The following is a 20080-nucleotide window of genomic DNA, read 5'->3' on the forward strand; positions in this document are numbered from 1 at the left end:
GGCCAACACATTCCAAAAACCTGGAGTGGGGGCAAAATTGAGCTAGTAATGAGGTAAAAGAAAAACATAATAATAATAGCACTGCATTAAGAACCCACAATTGTGTGGGTTCCCTCCGGGTGCTCCAGCTTCCTCCCACATCCAAAGACCTGAAGGTTAGGTGGATTGGAAACTTTAAATTGTCCATCAGTGTGCGTACAGGTAACAATATGTTTGTTTGTCTATATGTGGCTCTGCATTAAGAAGCGTCATTCATCAATAGATGATATAACCACAAGTGATTACTTTGGGAAACCTTTGTCGAGCACAACACTGAGTTATATTCACAAATGCCACTTAAATATTTACTGCACAAAAAAAGAAGCTTTATGTTAAATTTGCTGAGAAACAGCATCAACGTCTTTGGGTTCTGAGGCATCTGGGTTGGTCCATCACACAGTGGAAATGTGTACTGTGGTCAGATGAATCAGTATTCAAGATCTTTTTTGGAAGAAATTGATGCCATGTGCTCTATACCAAAGACAAAAACACCCATCCAGACGGTCATCAGCAACAAGTCTAAAAGCCAAGGTCTGTTGTGTAGGGTTGTGTCAGTACTCTGCAAAGGTCATTTTTACTTCTATGATGGCAGCATTAATGCAGAAAAGTACATTGAGACTTTAAAGCAACATATGCTGCCTTCAAGATGACATCATTTTCAAGGACATCAAAGCATTTTTCAACAAGACAATGCAAAACCTTATTCTATGCATGTTTCAATGGCATGGGTGGAAGAAGAGGGTTTGGATACTGGACTGACCTGCTTGCAGTCCTGAGGTGAGAATGCTGCACACTTGAAGACATGTTTGTAGCAAAAATTGGACAAAAGTAAACCTGACATGCTTCCTCGCTTGGTATGCTCAATGCTAAAATGTCTTTTCAGTGTTGTGAGAATGATTGGCAACATTACAAAGCTTTTAACTCCCAACTTTTTATTTCTTTTTGGAAGGTGTTATACACCCAAATTAACAACTGAAATGAAGTTGACCACATAAAACATGAGATATTTTTGGTTCATATGGTCTGCATTGAAACAGGTCAAAGTAAACGTAATAATCATCGAGTTTTTGTTTGTTTTTATTATTATTATTAGTTTGAATTTTGCATATTGTCTCTGCTTTTTTTTTTTTTTTTTTTTTGTAACGTTGTAGGTATGCAATAGTAACTAAATTAGCCCAAAATTGAAGTCTGCTGCAATAGTTCCGCATAAGCATGTTTATATGTCTGAATTGGGTCTGAGTGATGCCATACACTATACTAATAGTTATGTGCAGAGCAGCTCTGCTGATACAACTATTCCCTTAATCTGGCCTGGTGATAACACTGAGAAGCCATTTACTCTAATAGCTGCTCTGTAAACTGCTACACCCACTTTAAATACAGGTTACAAACAGCTACAGCAAGCAAGAAAGCAAACAACTAAAAAAAAACCCTTCTAAACTTTTACTGAATGCACCAAACCTGTCTCTTAATTTTTTAAGGTAAATTACAGCGTTTGCAGAGGGCTGGTTCTGTGGCAGAACGTCTTTCTCAGAGAGAAAGAACTAATGAAAATAAAAGCAGGCCAGAAAGAATTCCTTGGTGCCAAATTAGGCGTTTCTAATGGAAGAAGGGGGTCTAGGTGCTGCTGTGGCGCGTGACAGAAGGCAATAGTTAATTTGGGTAATTGATATGTTACATTAGCGCTCGGTGGTTAATTGTAGCCTTGTTGACTCTTCCTTTAAAGCTCAGGGTTACTAAAGTGAGTTAATGGTGAAAAACTAACTACTTGGCTTACAGCATGCCGTGTACTCTTTTTTAAAACCGCTAAATTTAATGTTCATTTTAAAGGACCCTTCAAAAGACCTTTTGGCCTTCAATGGTTCATTCCATTTCACTCTCTTATTTCTTTCCACTCCATTTACGTGCTCTGTAATCTATCCACCTCCACTATGTGCATAACTGTATTATTCCACTTTATAATTACGCAGTGCTCTACATGCTTAAAGTACAAAACATTCTGTCTGAATGTGTATTTATAAATGTTCAGATAGAAATTTCTTCCACTGTGGCTAAATTACATATATCCAGAGATTTAGTGTGACCTCTTAAAGAATTATACCCCTTTTCAGAATGACATGGTGATACGGGTCAAAGACAAAATCGACTGTGGATTGATTGAGTTGCCTGACCTGGGTCTTTACATCGTGACCTTATGGAACACGACATCCTGTTGTGGTTCATGTCCCTGCTGTTTTTTGCTATCTAATGGTGCATTCTCAGTTTTGGATTTATGCTACAGTAATTTCAGTTTTGGTTAAGTTTGTGTTGTTTCTGGGTCTGTTCATGTAACTCTTTAGTAGTTTTAGTTCAGATTTTTTTTTAAAATGTGTATCTGTTCCAGTCTTGTTTCTAAGTGCCATTGGGATTTAGGTTTATTTCTAAATGTCCTACTTTTGTTTTATTCTAATGGCTTGTCAAGTTTACCCTACTTCCTGTTTTACTTTGACACAGTCTTCTCTGTTCTTGTTTGGTTTGCTTTCTTCCTGTTTGTGCTCACACCTGAACTCATTTAGCCATCAGTGCACCTGCGGCCAATTGTAATCACCTGCCAGTTTATTTAAACTCTGGTTCCTTAGCTGCTGGGTTTTTTTTTCTTTCTTTCTAGTGTTTCTGTGTGTTAATGTCTACCAAGTCAAATGTCCTGGTTTTGACCTGTAATTTCTTTTGTAACCTTTGACCCTGCTGTTTGCTTGATTTTTGGACTTTGTGCTTTAACCCCTTAAGGCCTGAATTTATATAGCTGTATATAAAAAATGTTTTGTGTGTGTTTTTGCCTTTAAGTAGATGGTAAATAATGTTGAGATTATTAATTTCACTTTTGCACAAAACATAAATAGTAATTTTTGTATTATGGTAATAATTTATGTTATAATAATAATAATGGTATGTTGCAAATTTGCGACAACAGGCATACTGGTCAATTTGGTATGTTGCATATTTGAGTCAAATATTGTACCATATATGCGACAATAGGCGTTAAGGAGTTAAACAGTGATCACCTGTGTATGACCTCTAAGACTGGCTTTCATTAAAGAACACAGTGTGTCATCGTGTGTTATATTATATATATATATTATATATATATATATATATATAATCTTCAGTCATAGAATAGATTTGGCCTTTAAACACAGAATTGCAATCCCATATGGCGTCTTAATTTCATTATAGAAAAATCACACGTTATGCCTCATCAGCAGTAGTTATTCTATGTTACTTCAAAAATATTCCAATATTAGACTGAATGCAGTGTCATCCAGGCCACCAGTCTATCACAGGGGAAGGCAACTTCCTACATTATGTTGTTAAGTCTTGTCTGTTAGCAAGCTACCTTTTAATCCAGTGCTGCTACTAGCATGACTAAGGAGTCAAGGCTCAAGTTTTGAGACACTTTGCTTTTGCAGTTCCACTAAAATTCTGGTACCTTCCAAAGACACAAGATGGTGGTTCATCAACACAATGACAAAAAAGATAAGACCGTGTGAATATTTATATCTTTAAATCACTTTCCCAATGTAATATTACATCACATTATTGTATTCTGCATATGCAGTGATGCGGAATGCAGTTTGTAGACATGTGACAGACCTGGTCAGTAGTGAACTTTGACAAACCTTGATTTGAACATCTCCCGTGTCCACAACAATGATCAGAAAGAATGCTTACAGGCTCTGTCACAGCTGGGAGGTATAGAAGTGGCAACATGCAAAGATCTGAGCACTGATGGTACCACAGAGAGATCTGTAGAGAGATGGTAATGGAGCTAGAAGTCCTTGATGTGTTTTACACCAGTACCCACAGTGAGTTGGCTAACTGACCCCAGACAAGCTAATGACAGACGTGGGGCCGAGTGAGGTGGACCAACATAACTGTGGTCACTGGGGGAGATGAGATGTCCTATTAAAACAAAGAACTATTGACCAGCAAAACTAACCAAGGTGACATTCAAGTTTTGTGAATCTCTTCAACATGTTTTGAGTAAATCTTTGGTTGGAATACTTTGTTCTTCTTTGTGATTTGCAAGCAGTGTTTCAAATGTACCACTATACATGAAGGTGGGAGTTAGAGAAATGATTCCTGACCTGGAAGACGTAATCTCCTGGCCGCACGTCTGTAATGTCGACCCACTGACAGTCGATATCGTGACGATAGGTATCCCAACAGCCCACAGATATGCCTTGGTCACCCATGTTGTAGCAGGAGAACCGCTTTTGGAGTCCTAACAAATGGATGCACAACATTAACAACAAACAGGAACAATTTTCTCATGGAAGACAGTCACGTTACGTTGCAAGTTGACCCCAAATGAAAAAGGGGTGTGTTCATTTTTAGTGTTAAATTACTCCTGTGATACAAAACCATTTGCTTTCTGCATGAGTGGGATGACAAGTATTCAAGTGTAATTATTTAGTCAGTTGAGTTCATGTTACAGGGAACAATTTGAAGGGCTTCTTAAGTTACTGTTGGGTTGTGAGATTTGGACACCAGTGACCTAAGGTGATGACTAGATGTCACAGGTACTAGGTCAGTTTGGAGGATCCTTGGATACGACTGGAATTACTTTATATCAAATAAGTGGTTACTTTGGTAGACTAAGATGAGTATCACTGTAAGGGAACATCAGGTATAACATTTTGGTAATGTGGAGTGTTTGTTTGGGCATGACCCAGCACTCGGGTGCCTCAGTGTTGAGGTCCCCAGTAGCTGAAGACCAAGGGAGTGCCCACGCTTCCAGTGGTGTTTGCTAACCTAGACTAAAGCAGATCTACAGCATGGTGAATTCAACAGTTCGCATGCTCCCAGACCAGTTCAATCCGGTGTTTCCTGTCATTTACTAGGAAAAATGTAATTGTTAAATTGGAGCAAATAGAAACTTGGGGCATGTGCAGTAATTTAAACTCATAATTTGCACTCTGGTCCCGTTGGTTAATGAAATCTGAGTGAATTTTTGGTTATTGCCATGGTAACCCTTGAATTTTTTTGACAAGGTGTTCCATTAAAGCCAACAGAAACTTGCATCTTGCAAATAATTTGACACCACAAATAAGACAGCATGACTAGCAGTTTATGAGATATGGCACAACAGTCACTGAAGTGGAATGTACCATACTGTGTAATTTATGTCTTTTTTTTTCAGGTTAGTGAATTATTCAGGTCGGTATGTGCAGCAACAATCACACCGTCAAAGCTTATTTAATGCTTTCATTTCCCATGTTTTAAACTTCCTCAGTTGCACTGGACTGCACATCATCTCCAGTTCTTCATAAGAGTTATTTCATCAGTGATGTAAACAATAGATGGAGTAAAGTAGCAACAATAGCTATTATATAGTACATTACCCACAATGTAAAAAAAAATAAAATGGAGTAGATGTAGCTTAAAAATTTTAATTAATTTTCTGTCAGGACTGGGAGAGTGTTTTGGGACTCCTGTACAGCGGTGCACGTTATTACCTTCAGGGCAGTAAGTGTCCTCTAGACAGAAACTGGCCTTGTGTCCCTCAGCAACCCTCGTGCCGTTCAGAGTCAGCAGGTCATAATGTGTAAAAACCTCAATGCTGTGGTAGTGCCTGGGATGACAGAGGGGGGAAATCCAGGTTACAGCGCTCGTGTGTGCGGTGCTGAGTGTGCGCATTTATGCTAATCGAACACTGGCTCCCTATGGCTGCCAGACAAATGACCTCACTTCTCGAGCATGAGTCACCATCACGCCTCTCACAGAAGCTTGTTATAGCTCCGACTTGGTGGAGCTGTTTACCCATTCTGTGTAAATGGAACGCTGTGAAACACACATTCATCGGCCTTCTGTGGAGTTCTAACAAACCTGACATGTCTGACCCTGTCCTCTATACTCCAGTGGACTTGTGGTGACTGGAGTGGATCAGCCACATGGTGACTAATGAATGTGGAGGGATGACTACATAGTTTGAGGCCACCCGTAACTTTGCTGGGACACCATTGACACTGTCAGTAATAAATGGCTCCTTCTTCTCTAGTGGCAACATGTACAATAAGCATTCACATCCTTTGGAAAGAAACTGAGGTGAGGGGATGTGTTAAGAGGGAACCTGAGGACAAAACACTGGTTAAAATACCTCTGAGGTCCATAAAACGTTCACGCTTTGCATGCTACTGACAGATAAAGTGTTCTTCATGTGAAACTGCACGACAGCTTATTTTCCTTCCTTGTAACACTTGAACTCAATTAAATTTAATATAGCTCAAATTACTGGGAGTGGAGAAAATTATACACTGTAATATTTTATCTGGAAAATTGTGCACCAGAAGCAGGTGTTTGTCAGAGTATTATTGGCAGCTTCACACCAGACGCACCTGCACCCAGGACATGCTGACCACAGGAACAACAATAACAGCAAAAAAGAGAAAATCTAAGTAGTTTCAACAAGACTCCATTTTGCAATGATAAAGTATTTTCTCTGTCTGGCCCCGCCCCTTTCTGTTCATTTATATCAAGATGTAATAGTTTCTAATGCTCAGGTCAAACCTTTCTACCAAGGTTTGTGGAAATTGATTTACTATTAAAATGCCCCATTTTACAATGTGAAAAATGTATGTATTTACTTTGTATTTACATGTTTTTGCACACCCTTTTAAAATTAAATTTTAGGAGTTTTATGTTGATTACACCATTATTCCCTGTTTCAACTTTAATTTATTTCTTTTTATATCGCGCCATATCACAACAAAGCTGCCTCAAGGTGCTTCACACGAGTAAGGTCTAATCTTATCAACCCTTAGAGTAAGCACACAGGCGACAGTGGTGAGGAAAAACTCCCTCAGATGGTATTGAGGAAGAAACCTCAAGCAGACCAGACTCAGAGGGGTGACCCACTGCTTAGGCCATTCTAACAGTTACAAGGTTTTTACAAAGCTGAAGAAACAGGAAATCAAACACGATCTCCAAAATACAAATTATAAAATATTTCAGTGGTTCTTATCAAGCAGGGGGTGTCACTTACTGAATATTAGCTAATGCTAGATGAGGCAAATGTTAGCTTTAACATTCATCTGTAAACAATCCTGTTCAGAACCTCAGAAGGTAAGAAAGTAACATATTAAAAAAGCTAGACAGTTACATAATTCAGTATTGTTTGGCTTGCACCACACACTGGACCAAATACAGCAAAACTACCAGTGTTAATTTAACACTGCAAAGAGGTGACACATATCCAGCGGCTTCGCATTTAAAAATATCTCAACATCTCGAGTGCATGATTTCATCCAAGATCCATGAGGAAAAGTTTCCAGTTTGCTGAAAGAATTGTTGTAATCTTCTAGTTCTTTGTGTGGGAATCTGGAGTATGATCTCTTGATCCTAAGCACCTGATCGTTCCCAGATGAGTTGCTGCACAGTGGAGCAGCACAAAAACTACTCATATGAACCACTTTTTTAAATTTTCAGACCAGCTATTTTGGGTAGATCACTCAAAAAACAGGCACCCCTGTGTCGTGTTTACCGGAAAATGTTACACGTCTATTTTCATGCCAAAAATCGTAGTGCATTGTGGGAAAATTATGGTGCATTAGCCACTGGAAAAACACTTTCTAGTGTTACCCTAACATTGTCCATGTTAATTTAACAGTGGCGATTTTGCTTTGTAGAGTTCAGCCATTGCAACTAAGGTTGAGAAATAGTCTGGCCAGAAATCATATTACGCATTTCTTCCAGGCATGAATGGGGAAATACATTGTAATATTTGTAGTTCCAGGGAAGAAGGCTATATTAATGTTTCACCAATCAAATGGGTGTTTTTACCTCTTTTGATGATCAAATTCTTAATTGGGGTGTCAGAACTAACCCCACTCTCAAGTACCCCATAATTCTAACCACGCAGGTGTCAAGACATTTTGTACAATTATTCCAAAAGGTGCAATATAAATAAATACAAATTAAATTTCTTTAATTCACTCATTTGCTGAACCCACTCATTCCAAATTTAATATTATAATTTTTAAAGATTATTGTTGTCCAACATTATGTGGCGTACTGCAAAATGTAAATCTATCCATTAATGGCTGCATCAAACATTTTTTGTAAGATTTGTGAAAGTCTACTTGACAAAAATAAAACAAACTTTCAGCTATGTTGTACCTGTGGCATTGGTGCCATGTCCAGCTCTCCCTTGAGGCTTTGGGTCTGAAATCAGACCGACCCAGGTTCATAATGCGGGAAGAGAAGCGCAGCAGGCGGCGATGGCCGTAGGGCCAGTTCATTCTGGCAGCAGAAGAGGACAGACAGTTCTCCTCATTGGCACAGGTCAGCAGGTGGAGAGGTCGGTCTTCCAGATAGGCTGTCTCCTGGACCAGTTGGGCATCCAGAACAAGGTCAGGTGCAGCTGAGACAGGTGAGATGTGAGAGGTAAAACATTAGGGGCACAGTGTCATCAGAAGATAAACCTTGGAACTATAATGAGCCAGCTGAGCTTACTGTCTGAACAGCTGACCCCAGCGGACTTAGAGCCACCTCCTCGAGGACAATGAATGTGGTTGTTACGACGACACTGTTGAATGGAAAGTTCTGTGCCAACACAGTGAGCTCCACTGAGAATTATTTCAGCTGCATTTGGGTCACCGGGCCAGTACCAGGTCTCCTGTTGAAAGGTGGGAGTGGAAGCATAAGGCATAGACAGCTTGTCGATGAATAGTTTCATTGTTTACTCTTCACATCAGGGAATTAAGGGGGAGTGACTATGGATTGGCTTCTGTCTATTTGTTTTTGCCATTTTTTTGTTTTTGCTTTATGAGACACTGCTGATGGAACTTCACAAATCTTGAAGAAATGATGCTTGTGACAGGTGTTGTGAATTTTCTAAATTGCACAAAGTTATTATGAGGTTTGTTTGTCAAAGAATCCATGCAGAGTATCTCAGACACTAATGACACTTGGAGAATAAATGAGAAATGATCTCCCGGCACATATACTCGTATGACAGTTGGATAATGTGGAGACTTTTAAATCGAGACTGAAAACCCATTTGTTTTCCTTGTTTTATTGTGTTATTATAATAACATATAAGGATAAAATAATATATAATAAATATAAGGATAAAATATAAGATAAAACATAATATATATATATATAAGGATTTATCCTTGTGCTCTTTTTATGTTTTGTGTTTTTATTTTTAATTTTTTTTGTTTAACTAAATTTTTGCTGTTTTCGGTATTGTGTTGGCAATCTCATTGTAAGTTGGTGCTATAGAAATGATTAAATTTGATATGAAATGATGTATGTCATTGTTTTGTGACATTACATAATGACACTATACTTTATTGTATCAGGACAAAAGCCATAGTTACTTCAGAATACATGAGATAATTAGAATTTGTAATGCCATTGGGCAAAAGGCAGGATATACACTATAGAGGAAACCAGACAGACAACCAATCAGTATCATAATCACAACTTGGAGAAATTCTGAGTGCCGAGTTATCCAAACTTGGAAGACTTTGTGTTATGGGGCAAGGTACAGCATATGGATAGAACCCCCACACACATGAGGATACATTCAAACATCACACAGAAGGGTCCCAAAATGAGTTTGAACCCACGAAGATGCAGTAAGATAACAATGTTAGCAAATGCCCAAATTGGCGGATCCACAATATGGAGCACCACTAGCTGCTTATGGGAGGCATGTCCAGTGTGGACATTAGCATAGGATTAACATGGGTTTCAACGATGATGGTGAGAGCACATGTGCAATGAAGGGGAATGACACTGAGCCAATTCACAAATTAAAACCATCACGGAATTTATTTAATATGCAGAAATACTGTCAAAATAATTTTTAGAATGGCAGTTGTAAACACGGTGGATAATCCACTTCCAGGCTCCCGATATTTATCATTTCCCATGATGCTGTGCATATTACAGCTTATTTCTACCAAATGATATATGAAGCTTTGGATTGTGAAACTGGTCAATTAAAAAATGGAATTACACAACATTTCACATTGTAGAAAGTGCATGCAAATTTCTAAGATGAGTGGATCTGCACATCCTGGAGGCAATTTCAACAAGAGGCACTTTGCTTAATTGCTTAATGTACTGCCAAGTTATATGTACTGCAAAACTTTGATTTTAAAATTGTTCTTTGTAGTATGCCAGTCAAGAAATATCACATTCTGAAGCCTAACACCTAACATTTCAGTGCCTAGTCAGGTCAGGACACTGTCCTGGCTGAAGGCCATGTGGCTATGAAGGTATAAATCATGAGATATTTTTGTTCTAGACAAATGGAAACGATTACATTCTTATCTTCACAAAAAAGAGTACATCTTAAACTTTACGTGATGATTACTATTCAAAACTTTAATGAATTTAGAAATAAATGAGAGCTTATGAGAAGGAGGTGCTGGGCTAGTGGTTAAGTGTTGGGCTTGAGACCAGAGGATCCTTGGTTCAAATCCCAGCCTGACTGGAAAATCACTAAGGGCCCTTGGGCAAGGTCCTTAATACCCTATTTGCTCCCGGTGTGTGGTGGGCCAAGTAATATGCTTACATCCACTCAAGGCCTGCTGTGTTCGTCAGGGTGGACTGTTACCTGATGAGCACTGGCAGCAAATCCAAGGCCCAGTTGTCTGCAAACAACCATGGCCTCATTGATACCCCAGTTCTCACTGCAGACGGAACCCCAGCGCTTATAGCCCCCAATCTCCATCAACACCTCCACGCGACCTTCTGATGGAACTCTACCACCAGCCAGGCGTACCTGTAAAGAAAAAGATCAGCTTTATTTATCCTGAAGGAATTATTTTGCCAGAGTACAAAAACAACAAATAATGGTTAAATACACAATTACAGAAAGTGTTAGTGTTAAACTGAAATCAATCTTTTTTCTTTTTCTTTTTTACAACAAATTAATGCAAAATGACTAGAAGATATATTGCACATAACTGTATTTGTTATGTATTCATCCTGTAGAAGGGGGAGGAATTATACAGTCTGACTACCTCTTGTGGTGTTCTGTAGTGCACCTCGGTGGTCTCAGTCTATGACTAAAGGTGCTCTGACAGGACATTAGTGTGCCCTGCAGGGGGTGGGAGGTGTTGTCTCGGATGGTGATCAGTTTTCTCAGCATCCTCCTCTCCAACACCTCCACCACAGACTCCAGCTCCACCCCCAGGACAGAGCCAGCCCTCCTGATGAGCTTGTTGAGTCTGTTTGCATCAGCTGCCTTCAGCCTGCTGCCCCAGCACACTACAGCGTAGAAGATGATGCTGTGGAGACCACCAAGTGATAAAACATCTGCAACATATTTCTGCAGACACTGAAAGATCTGAGCCTCTTGAGGAAGTACAGTCGGCTCTGGCCTTTCTTATACACAGCATCTGTGTTTACAGTCCAGTTTATTGTCCATGTGGACATCCAGGTACTTCTAGTAGTCCACAATGTCCACCTCGTTCCACTGATGGTAACTGGGTTTGGACAGGTCTTCCATCTCCACCACCAGCTCCTTCATGTTAGATACAATAAGCTGCAGGTGGTTGAGTCCACACCACTCCACAAACCTGTCCACCGCACTCCTGTGCTCAGCCTTCTGGTCACTGTTGATGCAGCCCACAATGGCAGAGTCATCCGAAAACTTCTGCAGGTGGCAGGACTGTGACCAGAACCTGAAGTGTAGAGTGTGAACAGGAAGGGAGAAAGGACAGTCCCCTGTGGTGTCCCATGGTGTTCAGATGTAATGACAAATTTAACTTAAATTTAATTTAACCTTTATTTAACCAGGTTAGTCCCATTGAGATCAAGCCCTCTTTATCAGCCCAACTCCTCTGTTGAGCTGATACTGCAGGGGATCCAGCGACGATACGACGACTGTGATGCCATTACATGTTCAGACTTAAGACGCACCTATTTTCCTTTTAGTATGGCTAGCGTATGGGCACAGTATATTACTATGCTTTTTACCGTTTTAAATTCATTTTATTAGGAAACGGAGCGGGTCGCGGCCTCAACTTTATCTAAAGTCTGGGTCTTTTAGTGAAGCTTAGGGCTAGTGGCTAGCGATCAGTATTTCTTCTGTTTTTCCTAATGCTTAATGCTGACAAATTATACTGTATTTGTTGTCTTTCCAATGCCTGATTCTGTTTTTTCTCTCTGTTTGAGGTGTGGCTCTGTCCAGAGATGGGAGTGGTGTCTACTTCTGCAACCCTCCCGTCCTGTGCACCAGCAAAATTTCCTGTACATTCGTTTTGTAAATTGTATTAGTTGCATGGCCCAAGCAGAGGGTCACCCCTTTGAGTTTGGTCTGTTTGAGGTTTCTTCCTCAAATCATCAGAGGGAGTTTTTCCTTACCATTGTCACCTGTGTGCTTGCTCTGGGGGTTGATAAGGTTAGACCTTACTTGTATAAAGCATCTTGAGGCAACTTTGTTGTGATTTGGCACTATAGAAATGAAATAAATTAAATTGATGTGCTGGAAAATCCCACACAGTTGGACAGCACATCCCTTCAGCACTCTGGGGATGAGGCCATCAGAACCTGCAGCCTTTCCCGGACACAGATGACTCAATTCTCTTGAGGTTAAAGAGATGCACTGATAAGCACACTTGCATTGATTTCAGACATGATTTGAGACAGTGTAACGTCCATACCGTGGTATCCATGCCAGTCTGTGGGACATTACAGCGCACTGAGGCATCCTGATTGTGTTTGAATGTCCACAGTGGAACTTCCTGGAAGTAGCAGTCAAGGAGGGAGCGTTCTGTCCCCCTACACTGGACATTGTTCATGTGTATAGGTCCTGTACCTACAGAGGGCAAAGTGGAAGATTTAGAGATCAAGTAGATGGAAATAATACGGTACAGGAAAATACCATACTTGTTCCCTTTGTGGGACAACATGAGGTAGACACAACGTCATAAGCAGACTTTATCATAGCATCACACACAACTGAATCTTGGTTTTTGTTTCATGTGCTTTCTCTATTTCATCTTCAAATCAACAACAAAAAGTTCAATCTGTCAAGGTGAAATGCTCCAGACAAGCAGCACGTCCTCAGTCATCTGCTTACGGGATCTGTCACACCTCATTACCACTACTGTGTTCTTTTCTGGTACAACAACAAGCACGACGTTATGTGAAGTCCAACATCTCAGGTAAGAAAAGCAGAGCTGTGAGCAAACTTCACCAAAAGCAAGGCTAAACCTGTGTCAGCAAAATAAACAAGACTTACACGGTGATTCACGAGAAACGTGATGATCCCAAAACAAAATAGAAGCTGCAATGCAACCCTGTAATACTTTAACAACGGCAATACTGTATTAAAAAAAAATCTATAGAAACCTCAGTTTTCTTAAAACAAAAGGTGCAAGTTGTAAACTTGGAAATGTTGCATGACAGAAATAAACACTCCAACAACATAAAACCACAAAAACCTTGGGAAAGAGAGAGAAACAGAGTAAAAAGGGGTGAAAAAGAGGATAGTTGACATGGTCAGGACCAGATGGCAGCCTAACTCTCTCTGTCCCCCGTGTTGGTTTTGGTAGATTGCAGGCCTGGTACCATACTGGTCACAATGTGTGGCTTCATCCCCATGAAAAAGATACATTTAAACCACTTTCACCTACACGCAAGACGTAAACTCCCAGTGCTTAAGATATCAAGACAATCATGGACACCGCACCAACAAGCCTCGAAATGAACAGTGACAAGCCATATTTAAAAATTCCTTTTGGGAAATCCACAAGAGCCCTGAAAAAATTCAGAGAAAATGTACACGTTTCATGTGCACACAATGTATAGTACATACAGTCAGGTCCATGAGTAGCTGGACAGTGAAACGATTTTAATTTTGCCTCTGTACACCAGTACAATGGAGTTGAAATGAAACAATGAAGATGTGTTTGTAGTGGAGGCTTTAAACTTTAATTTGGGTTTGGGGGAGGGTGGAAGTAACAAGAATATCACATTAAACACTTAGGAGTTACATCCATTTTCATTCCATCTTCATTTTCAAAGTCATCTAAATGTTAGGATCATTTTCAACACATTATCAATTATACAGTTTTCTTTGGACAAGTCAGAGGATGGATACATGAACATGAAAAAGAAAAAATAATATAGCACCTTCAACTGCACCACAGACTAAAACAGTTAAATGTGGTCTGTTAAACATTAGGTCTCTCTCTTCTAAGTCCCTGTTAGTAAATTATATAATAATTGATCAACATATTGATTTATTCTGCCTTACAGAAACCTGGTTACAGCAGGATGAATATGTTAGTTTAAATGAGTCAACACCCCCGAGTCACACTAACTGTCAGAATGCTCGTAGCACGGGCCGGGGCGGAGGATTAGCAGCAATCTTCCATTCCAGCTTATTAATTAATCAAAAACCCAGACAGAGCTTTAATTCATTTGAAAGCTTGTCTCTTAGTCTTGTCCATCCAAATTGGAAGTCCCAAAAACCAGTTTTATTTGTTATTATCTATCGTCCACCTGGTCGTTACTGTGAGTGTCTCTGTGAATTTTCAGACCTTTTGTCTGACTTAGTGCTTAGCTCAGATAAGATAATTATAGTGGGCGATTTTAACATCCACACAGATGCTGAGAATGACAGCCTCAACACTGCATTTAATCTATTATTAGACTCTATTGGCTTTGCTCAAAAAGTAAATGAGTCCACCCACCACTTTAATCATATCTTAGATCTTGTTCTGACTTATGGTATGGAAATAGAAGACTTAACAGTATTCCCTGAAAACTCCCTTCTGTCTGATCATTTCTTAATAACATTTACATTTACTCTGATGGACTACCCAGCAGTGGGGAATAAGTTTCATTACACTAGAAGTCTTTCAGAAAGCGCTGTAACTAGGTTTAAGGATATGATTCCTTCTTTATGTTCTCTAATGCCATATACCAACACAGTGCAGAGTAGCTACCTAAACTCTGTAAGGGAGATAGAGTATCTCGTCAATAGTTTTACATCCTCATTGAAGACAACTTTGGATGCTGTAGCTCCTCTGAAAAAGAGAGCTTTAAATCAGAAGTGTCTGACTCCGTGGTATAACTCACAAACTCGTAGCTTAAAGCAGATAACCCGTAAGTTGGAGAGGAAATGGCATCTCACTAATTTAGAAGATCTTCACTTAGCCTGGAAAAAGAGTCTGTTGCTCTATAAAAAAAGCCCTCCGTAAAGCTAGGACATCTTTCTACTCATCACTAATTGAAGAAAATAAGAACAACCCCAGGTTTCTTTTCAGCACTGTAGCCAGGCTGACAAAGAGTCAGAGCTCTATTGAGCTGAGTATTCCATTAACTTTAACTAGTAATGACTTCATGACTTTCTTTGCTAACAAAATTTTAACTATTAGAGAAAAAATTACTCATAACCATCCCAAAGACGTATCGTTATCTTTGGCTGCTTTCAGTGATGCCGGTATTTGGTTAGACTCTTTCTCTCCGATTGTTCTGTCTGAGTTATTTTCATTAGTTACTTCATCCAAACCATCAACATGTTTATTAGACCCCATTCCTACCAGGCTGCTCAAGGAAGCCCTACCATTATTTAATGCTTCGATCTTAAATATGATCAATCTATCTTTGTTAGTTGGCTATGTACCACAGGCTTTTAAGGTGGCAGTAATTAAACCATTACTTAAAAAGCCATCACTTGACCCAGCTATCTTAGCTAATTATAGGCCAATCTCCAACCTTCCTTTTCTCTCAAAAATTCTTGAAAGGGTAGTTGTAAAACAGCTAACTGATCATCTGCAGAGGAATGGTCTATTTGAAGAGTTTCAGTCAGGTTTTAGAATTCATCATAGTACAGAAACAGCATTAGTGAAGGTTACAAATGATCTTCTTATGGCCTCGGACAGTGGACTCATCTCTGTGCTTGTTCTGTTAGACCTCAGTGCTGCTTTTGATACTGTTGACCATAAAATTTTATTACAGAGATTAGAGCATGCCATAGGTATTAAAGGCACTGCGCTGCGGTGGTTTGAATCATATTTGTCTAATAGATTACAATTTGTTCATGTAAATGGGGAATCTTCTTCACAGACTAAAGTTAATTATGGAGTTCCACAAGGTTCTGTGCTAGGACCAATTTTATTCACTTTATACATGCTTCCCTTAGGCAGTATTATTAGACGGTATTGCTTAAATTTTCATTGTTACGCAGATGATACCCAGCTTTATCTATCCATGAAGCCAGAGGACACACACCAATTAGCTAAACTGCAGGATTGTCTTACAGACATAAAGACATGGATGACCTCTAATTTCCTGCTTTTAAACTCAGATAAAACTGAAGTTATTGTACTTGGCCCCACAAATCTTAGAAACATGGTGTCTAACCAGATCCTTACTCTGGATGGCATTACCCTGACCTCTAGTAATACTGTGAGAAATCTTGGAGTCATTTTTGATCAGGATATGTCATTCAAAGCGCATATTAAACAAATATGTAGGACTGCTTTTTTGCATTTACGCAATATCTCTAAAATCAGAAAGGTCTTGTCTCAGAGTGATGCTGAAAAACTAATTCATGCATTTATTTCCTCTAGGCTGGACTATTGTAATTCATTATTATCAGGTTGTCCTAAAAGTTCCCTAAAAAGCCTTCAGTTAATTCAAAATGCTGCAGCTAGAGTACTGACGGGGACTAGAAGGAGAGAGCATATCTCACCCATATTGGCCTCTCTTCATTGGCTTCCTGTTAATTCTAGAATAGAATTTAAATTCTTCTTCTTACTTATAAGGTTTTGAATAATCAGGTCCCATCTTATCTTAGGGACCTCGTAGTACCATATCACCCCAATAGAGCGCTTCGCTCTCAGACTGCAGGCTTACTTGTAGTTCCTAGGGTTTGCAAGAGTAGAATGGGAGGCAGAGCCTTCAGCTTTCAGGCTCCTCTCCTGTGGAACCAGCTCCCAATTCAGATCAGGGAGACAGACACCCTCTCTACTTTTAAGATTAGGCTTAAAACTTTCCTTTTTGCTAAAGCTTATAGTTAGGGCTGGATCAGGTGACCCTGAACCATCCCTTAGTTATGCTGCTATAGACGTAGACTGCTGGGGGGTTCCCATGATGCACTGTTTCTTTCTCTTTTTGCTCTGTATGCACCACTCTGCATTTAATCATTAGTGATCGATCTCTGCTCCCCTCCACAGCATGTCTTTTTCCTGGTTCTCTCCCTCAGCCCCAACCAGTCCCAGCAGAAGACTGCCCCTCCCTGAGCCTGGTTCTGCTGGAGGTTTCTTCCTGTTAAAAGGGAGTTTTTCCTTCCCACTGTAGCCAAGTGCTTGCTCACAGGGGGTCGTTTTGACCGTTGGGGTTTTACATAATTATTGTATGGCCTTGCCTTACAATATAAAGCGCCTTGGGGCAACTGTTTGTTGTGATTTGGCGCTATATAAAAAAATTGATTGATTGATTGATTTCCAAGTCACGGAATATGTCTTGCACATTATTTATATCAGTCACTATGAAATACAAACAGTATGATACTGCTTCTTAAATCTAATTGAATGGAAGCCACCAAGGCACCCTGACAACTCTTAAGTACTTATAGGTTGCTGTGTGTGTGGCTGAAGAAACTGTGCATAGTACAACATTTGTCTGAATACATAATGCATGAATTTGGTTTCCCCAATTACCTATAAGCAGCTTCCTTTGTCTTCTCCCCTGTGCCTGGGATTGCAACAGCAGATCATCATATTAAAAAACTGTCACTGTCCAAATACTTATGGACCTGGCTGGTCATGCAAAGTCACAGAAGCATTCAGGGTGCTTGGCCCTCGTACATATCTAGAGAAAGTATTTCATCAGTAAAACTAAACAGTGAAGTAAAAGACAAAAAAAAAACAACATTGGTCAAAAAAAGAAAACCAAAACTTTATTCCTGTAATTCACCTGCCACGTACGATAAGTGACCGCAGTTTAGAAAATATCTTCGCTTTCATTTTTCCTAACATAATTTTACCAAAAAAGATCAAAACATGAAACTGAAAATGCCTTTGATTGACATTTAAAGATTACTATAACAGCATAATGAGGTACAATATAAACACGGGACCTTAAATTCAGCAATTACATGGAACAGGTTGCGGTTGATTACTGTATAATTAGAATCAGCAGATGCCACAGATCACTTGGACAGATAAAAATTGCTTTAGGATATGGAAACTTTGCAGAGCTGGTTACATACTTGTTGAGAATAGCACAAATAGTTGGGTTAGTGGTTACAATGAAAACTGTGTTCTTTTCCTCTCTGAAATTACATTCCATTTTAGGCACATTAATGTCGTGTCTGAAGTGTGTTTCTTTCCACAGAACGTCTCTTTCTATATTGTTAAGTTAGTTTGTAAGTAACTTTCTGATTTGTTTCAGAGTGTTGTGCTGAGAACAAAACTGAGCAGTTGCATTGACTGTTTTGAACAAGTGGACCAGGGGCACAAGCCCTGCAAGCTACCTGTGCACGATCAATGGCATGTCATGTTGCCCGCTGATCCTACTGTTAATTTTCCCAAATTCTCAGGCATATCTTTCTGAGTTGATTTCAACACTGAATGTGTTATTTTAACACTCTCGATGTTGAAACTTATAGTGTTGTAGTTTCTTGGAAAGAGGAGTTCTTGTAACACACATAGTGATGTCTCACACGCAAAAAAAAAAATTACTCTTCCAATGTACTGTCCATAATATATTAGTACGTTTTCATACATGAGAACACTGAGCGTAAAAGCACATTTTTAAAATACTGAAGGGTTGTGCACCCTCCTATCTTGTGGAACTCATTAAGCCTTATGTTCCATCTCATACTCTGCAGTCTCTTTGCTCTCTGGGTGGAGAGTTTTTTCTTATCACATTCCATACCCCATAGACATTACAAAGTGAACTTCTGTCAAATATTTGAAATCTAATCTTAAAACTAATCTGTTTTTTTTTTTTTTCTTTATAGTCAGTGTAGTTACACCCAGTGAGTCAAGTCTTCATAAATACTCAAAATGTTGGCTTCTCAGAATGCAAAGATGAAGAATCACACCATACTTTTTCTGAGTCAGGCTCAAAACTTATCAATTGTCCATCATACCTCTCTTGTTTTAAGTATTATTTCCAAAATGTCTGTTGTTGATATCCATCCTAGTTGCACTTTGGTAAAACAATGTCCTCAAAGGCACTTAAGAACAATAAGTCAATTCAGCATCTCAGCATGCATGGTGCATGCTGGGCCTGGACAAAGTTCACAATTACTCAAGACACACAACAGGGGTCAACAGCAATGTAAATATTGAAGATTTTGAGCACCGGAAAGTCGACATTTTGAAAGAATTTTGTAAAAAATGAGGCTACAGAATAGGTGGGAAGTAGAAGAAAGAACTTGTGGTCCTAGTTCATGTACTCACACTTAAAAATGCCCCCATAGTCATCACTAAAGAAGATGAATGGGAAGCTGTTAAGAAAGACTAAAAGTCTTTACTGATGATGACAGTTGACTGATTTGTTACAACTATCAGACGTCTGGGAAAACGAGATATTGGTTACAAGTAAATGGCCCCCTGCAATGCTAACCAGTACACTGTACTTCACACTATGACACTACAGTCTTCAGATCTATGCTTTAGTATACTGCAATATAGACACTGCATTATCAAATATTTAGCTGGGTTTATTTGGATATGTAACACATAAAAGTAAAAACAACAGTTATAAATTAGTCCACTCAGCACGTCCTTTGGGATCTTGCAATTCCTTTGGAAAAGTGTGTAGGGACGTATGGTGGATCACAATTCTCGTACACTTGGCAACTTTGCTATTTCCGCTTTTGCTGCCCAAATGTACCACCATCAACTGAACAATGTGGACCTGGCATTCAGCTTTAACACTGCTTAAAAAGGCTAATTAAACTTTAAGGGCAAGATAAAAATGGATCACACGCACTTGAGTAACGCAGGTTCATGGTTCCAGTCAAAGTTTGACCGGAATATTTGACACGGTCACATCACATGCATGTTGATAATGC

General features: G+C 39.4%; 1 protein-coding gene across 1 annotated transcript in view; it reads right to left on the reverse strand.

Annotated features, from left to right (window-relative positions):
- The window catches only part of loxl4 (lysyl oxidase-like 4), a 56172-nt gene that overhangs the window by 8125 nt on the left and 27967 nt on the right, over positions 1-20080 (reverse strand). Inside the window, exons 8-13 of the mRNA XM_034184775.1 lie at positions 12702-12856; positions 10649-10816; positions 8530-8692; positions 8194-8437; positions 5535-5650; positions 4164-4300 (exon numbers count right to left, since the gene is read on the reverse strand). Coding sequence (XP_034040666.1) covers positions 4164-4300; positions 5535-5650; positions 8194-8437; positions 8530-8692; positions 10649-10816; positions 12702-12856 — 983 coding nt within the window. The remainder of the gene's footprint in view (positions 1-4163; positions 4301-5534; positions 5651-8193; positions 8438-8529; positions 8693-10648; positions 10817-12701; positions 12857-20080) is intronic.

Source organism: Thalassophryne amazonica, chromosome 13, assembly GCF_902500255.1.
Source record: "Thalassophryne amazonica chromosome 13, fThaAma1.1, whole genome shotgun sequence".
Classification (NCBI taxonomy): Eukaryota; Metazoa; Chordata; class Actinopteri; order Batrachoidiformes; family Batrachoididae; genus Thalassophryne; species Thalassophryne amazonica.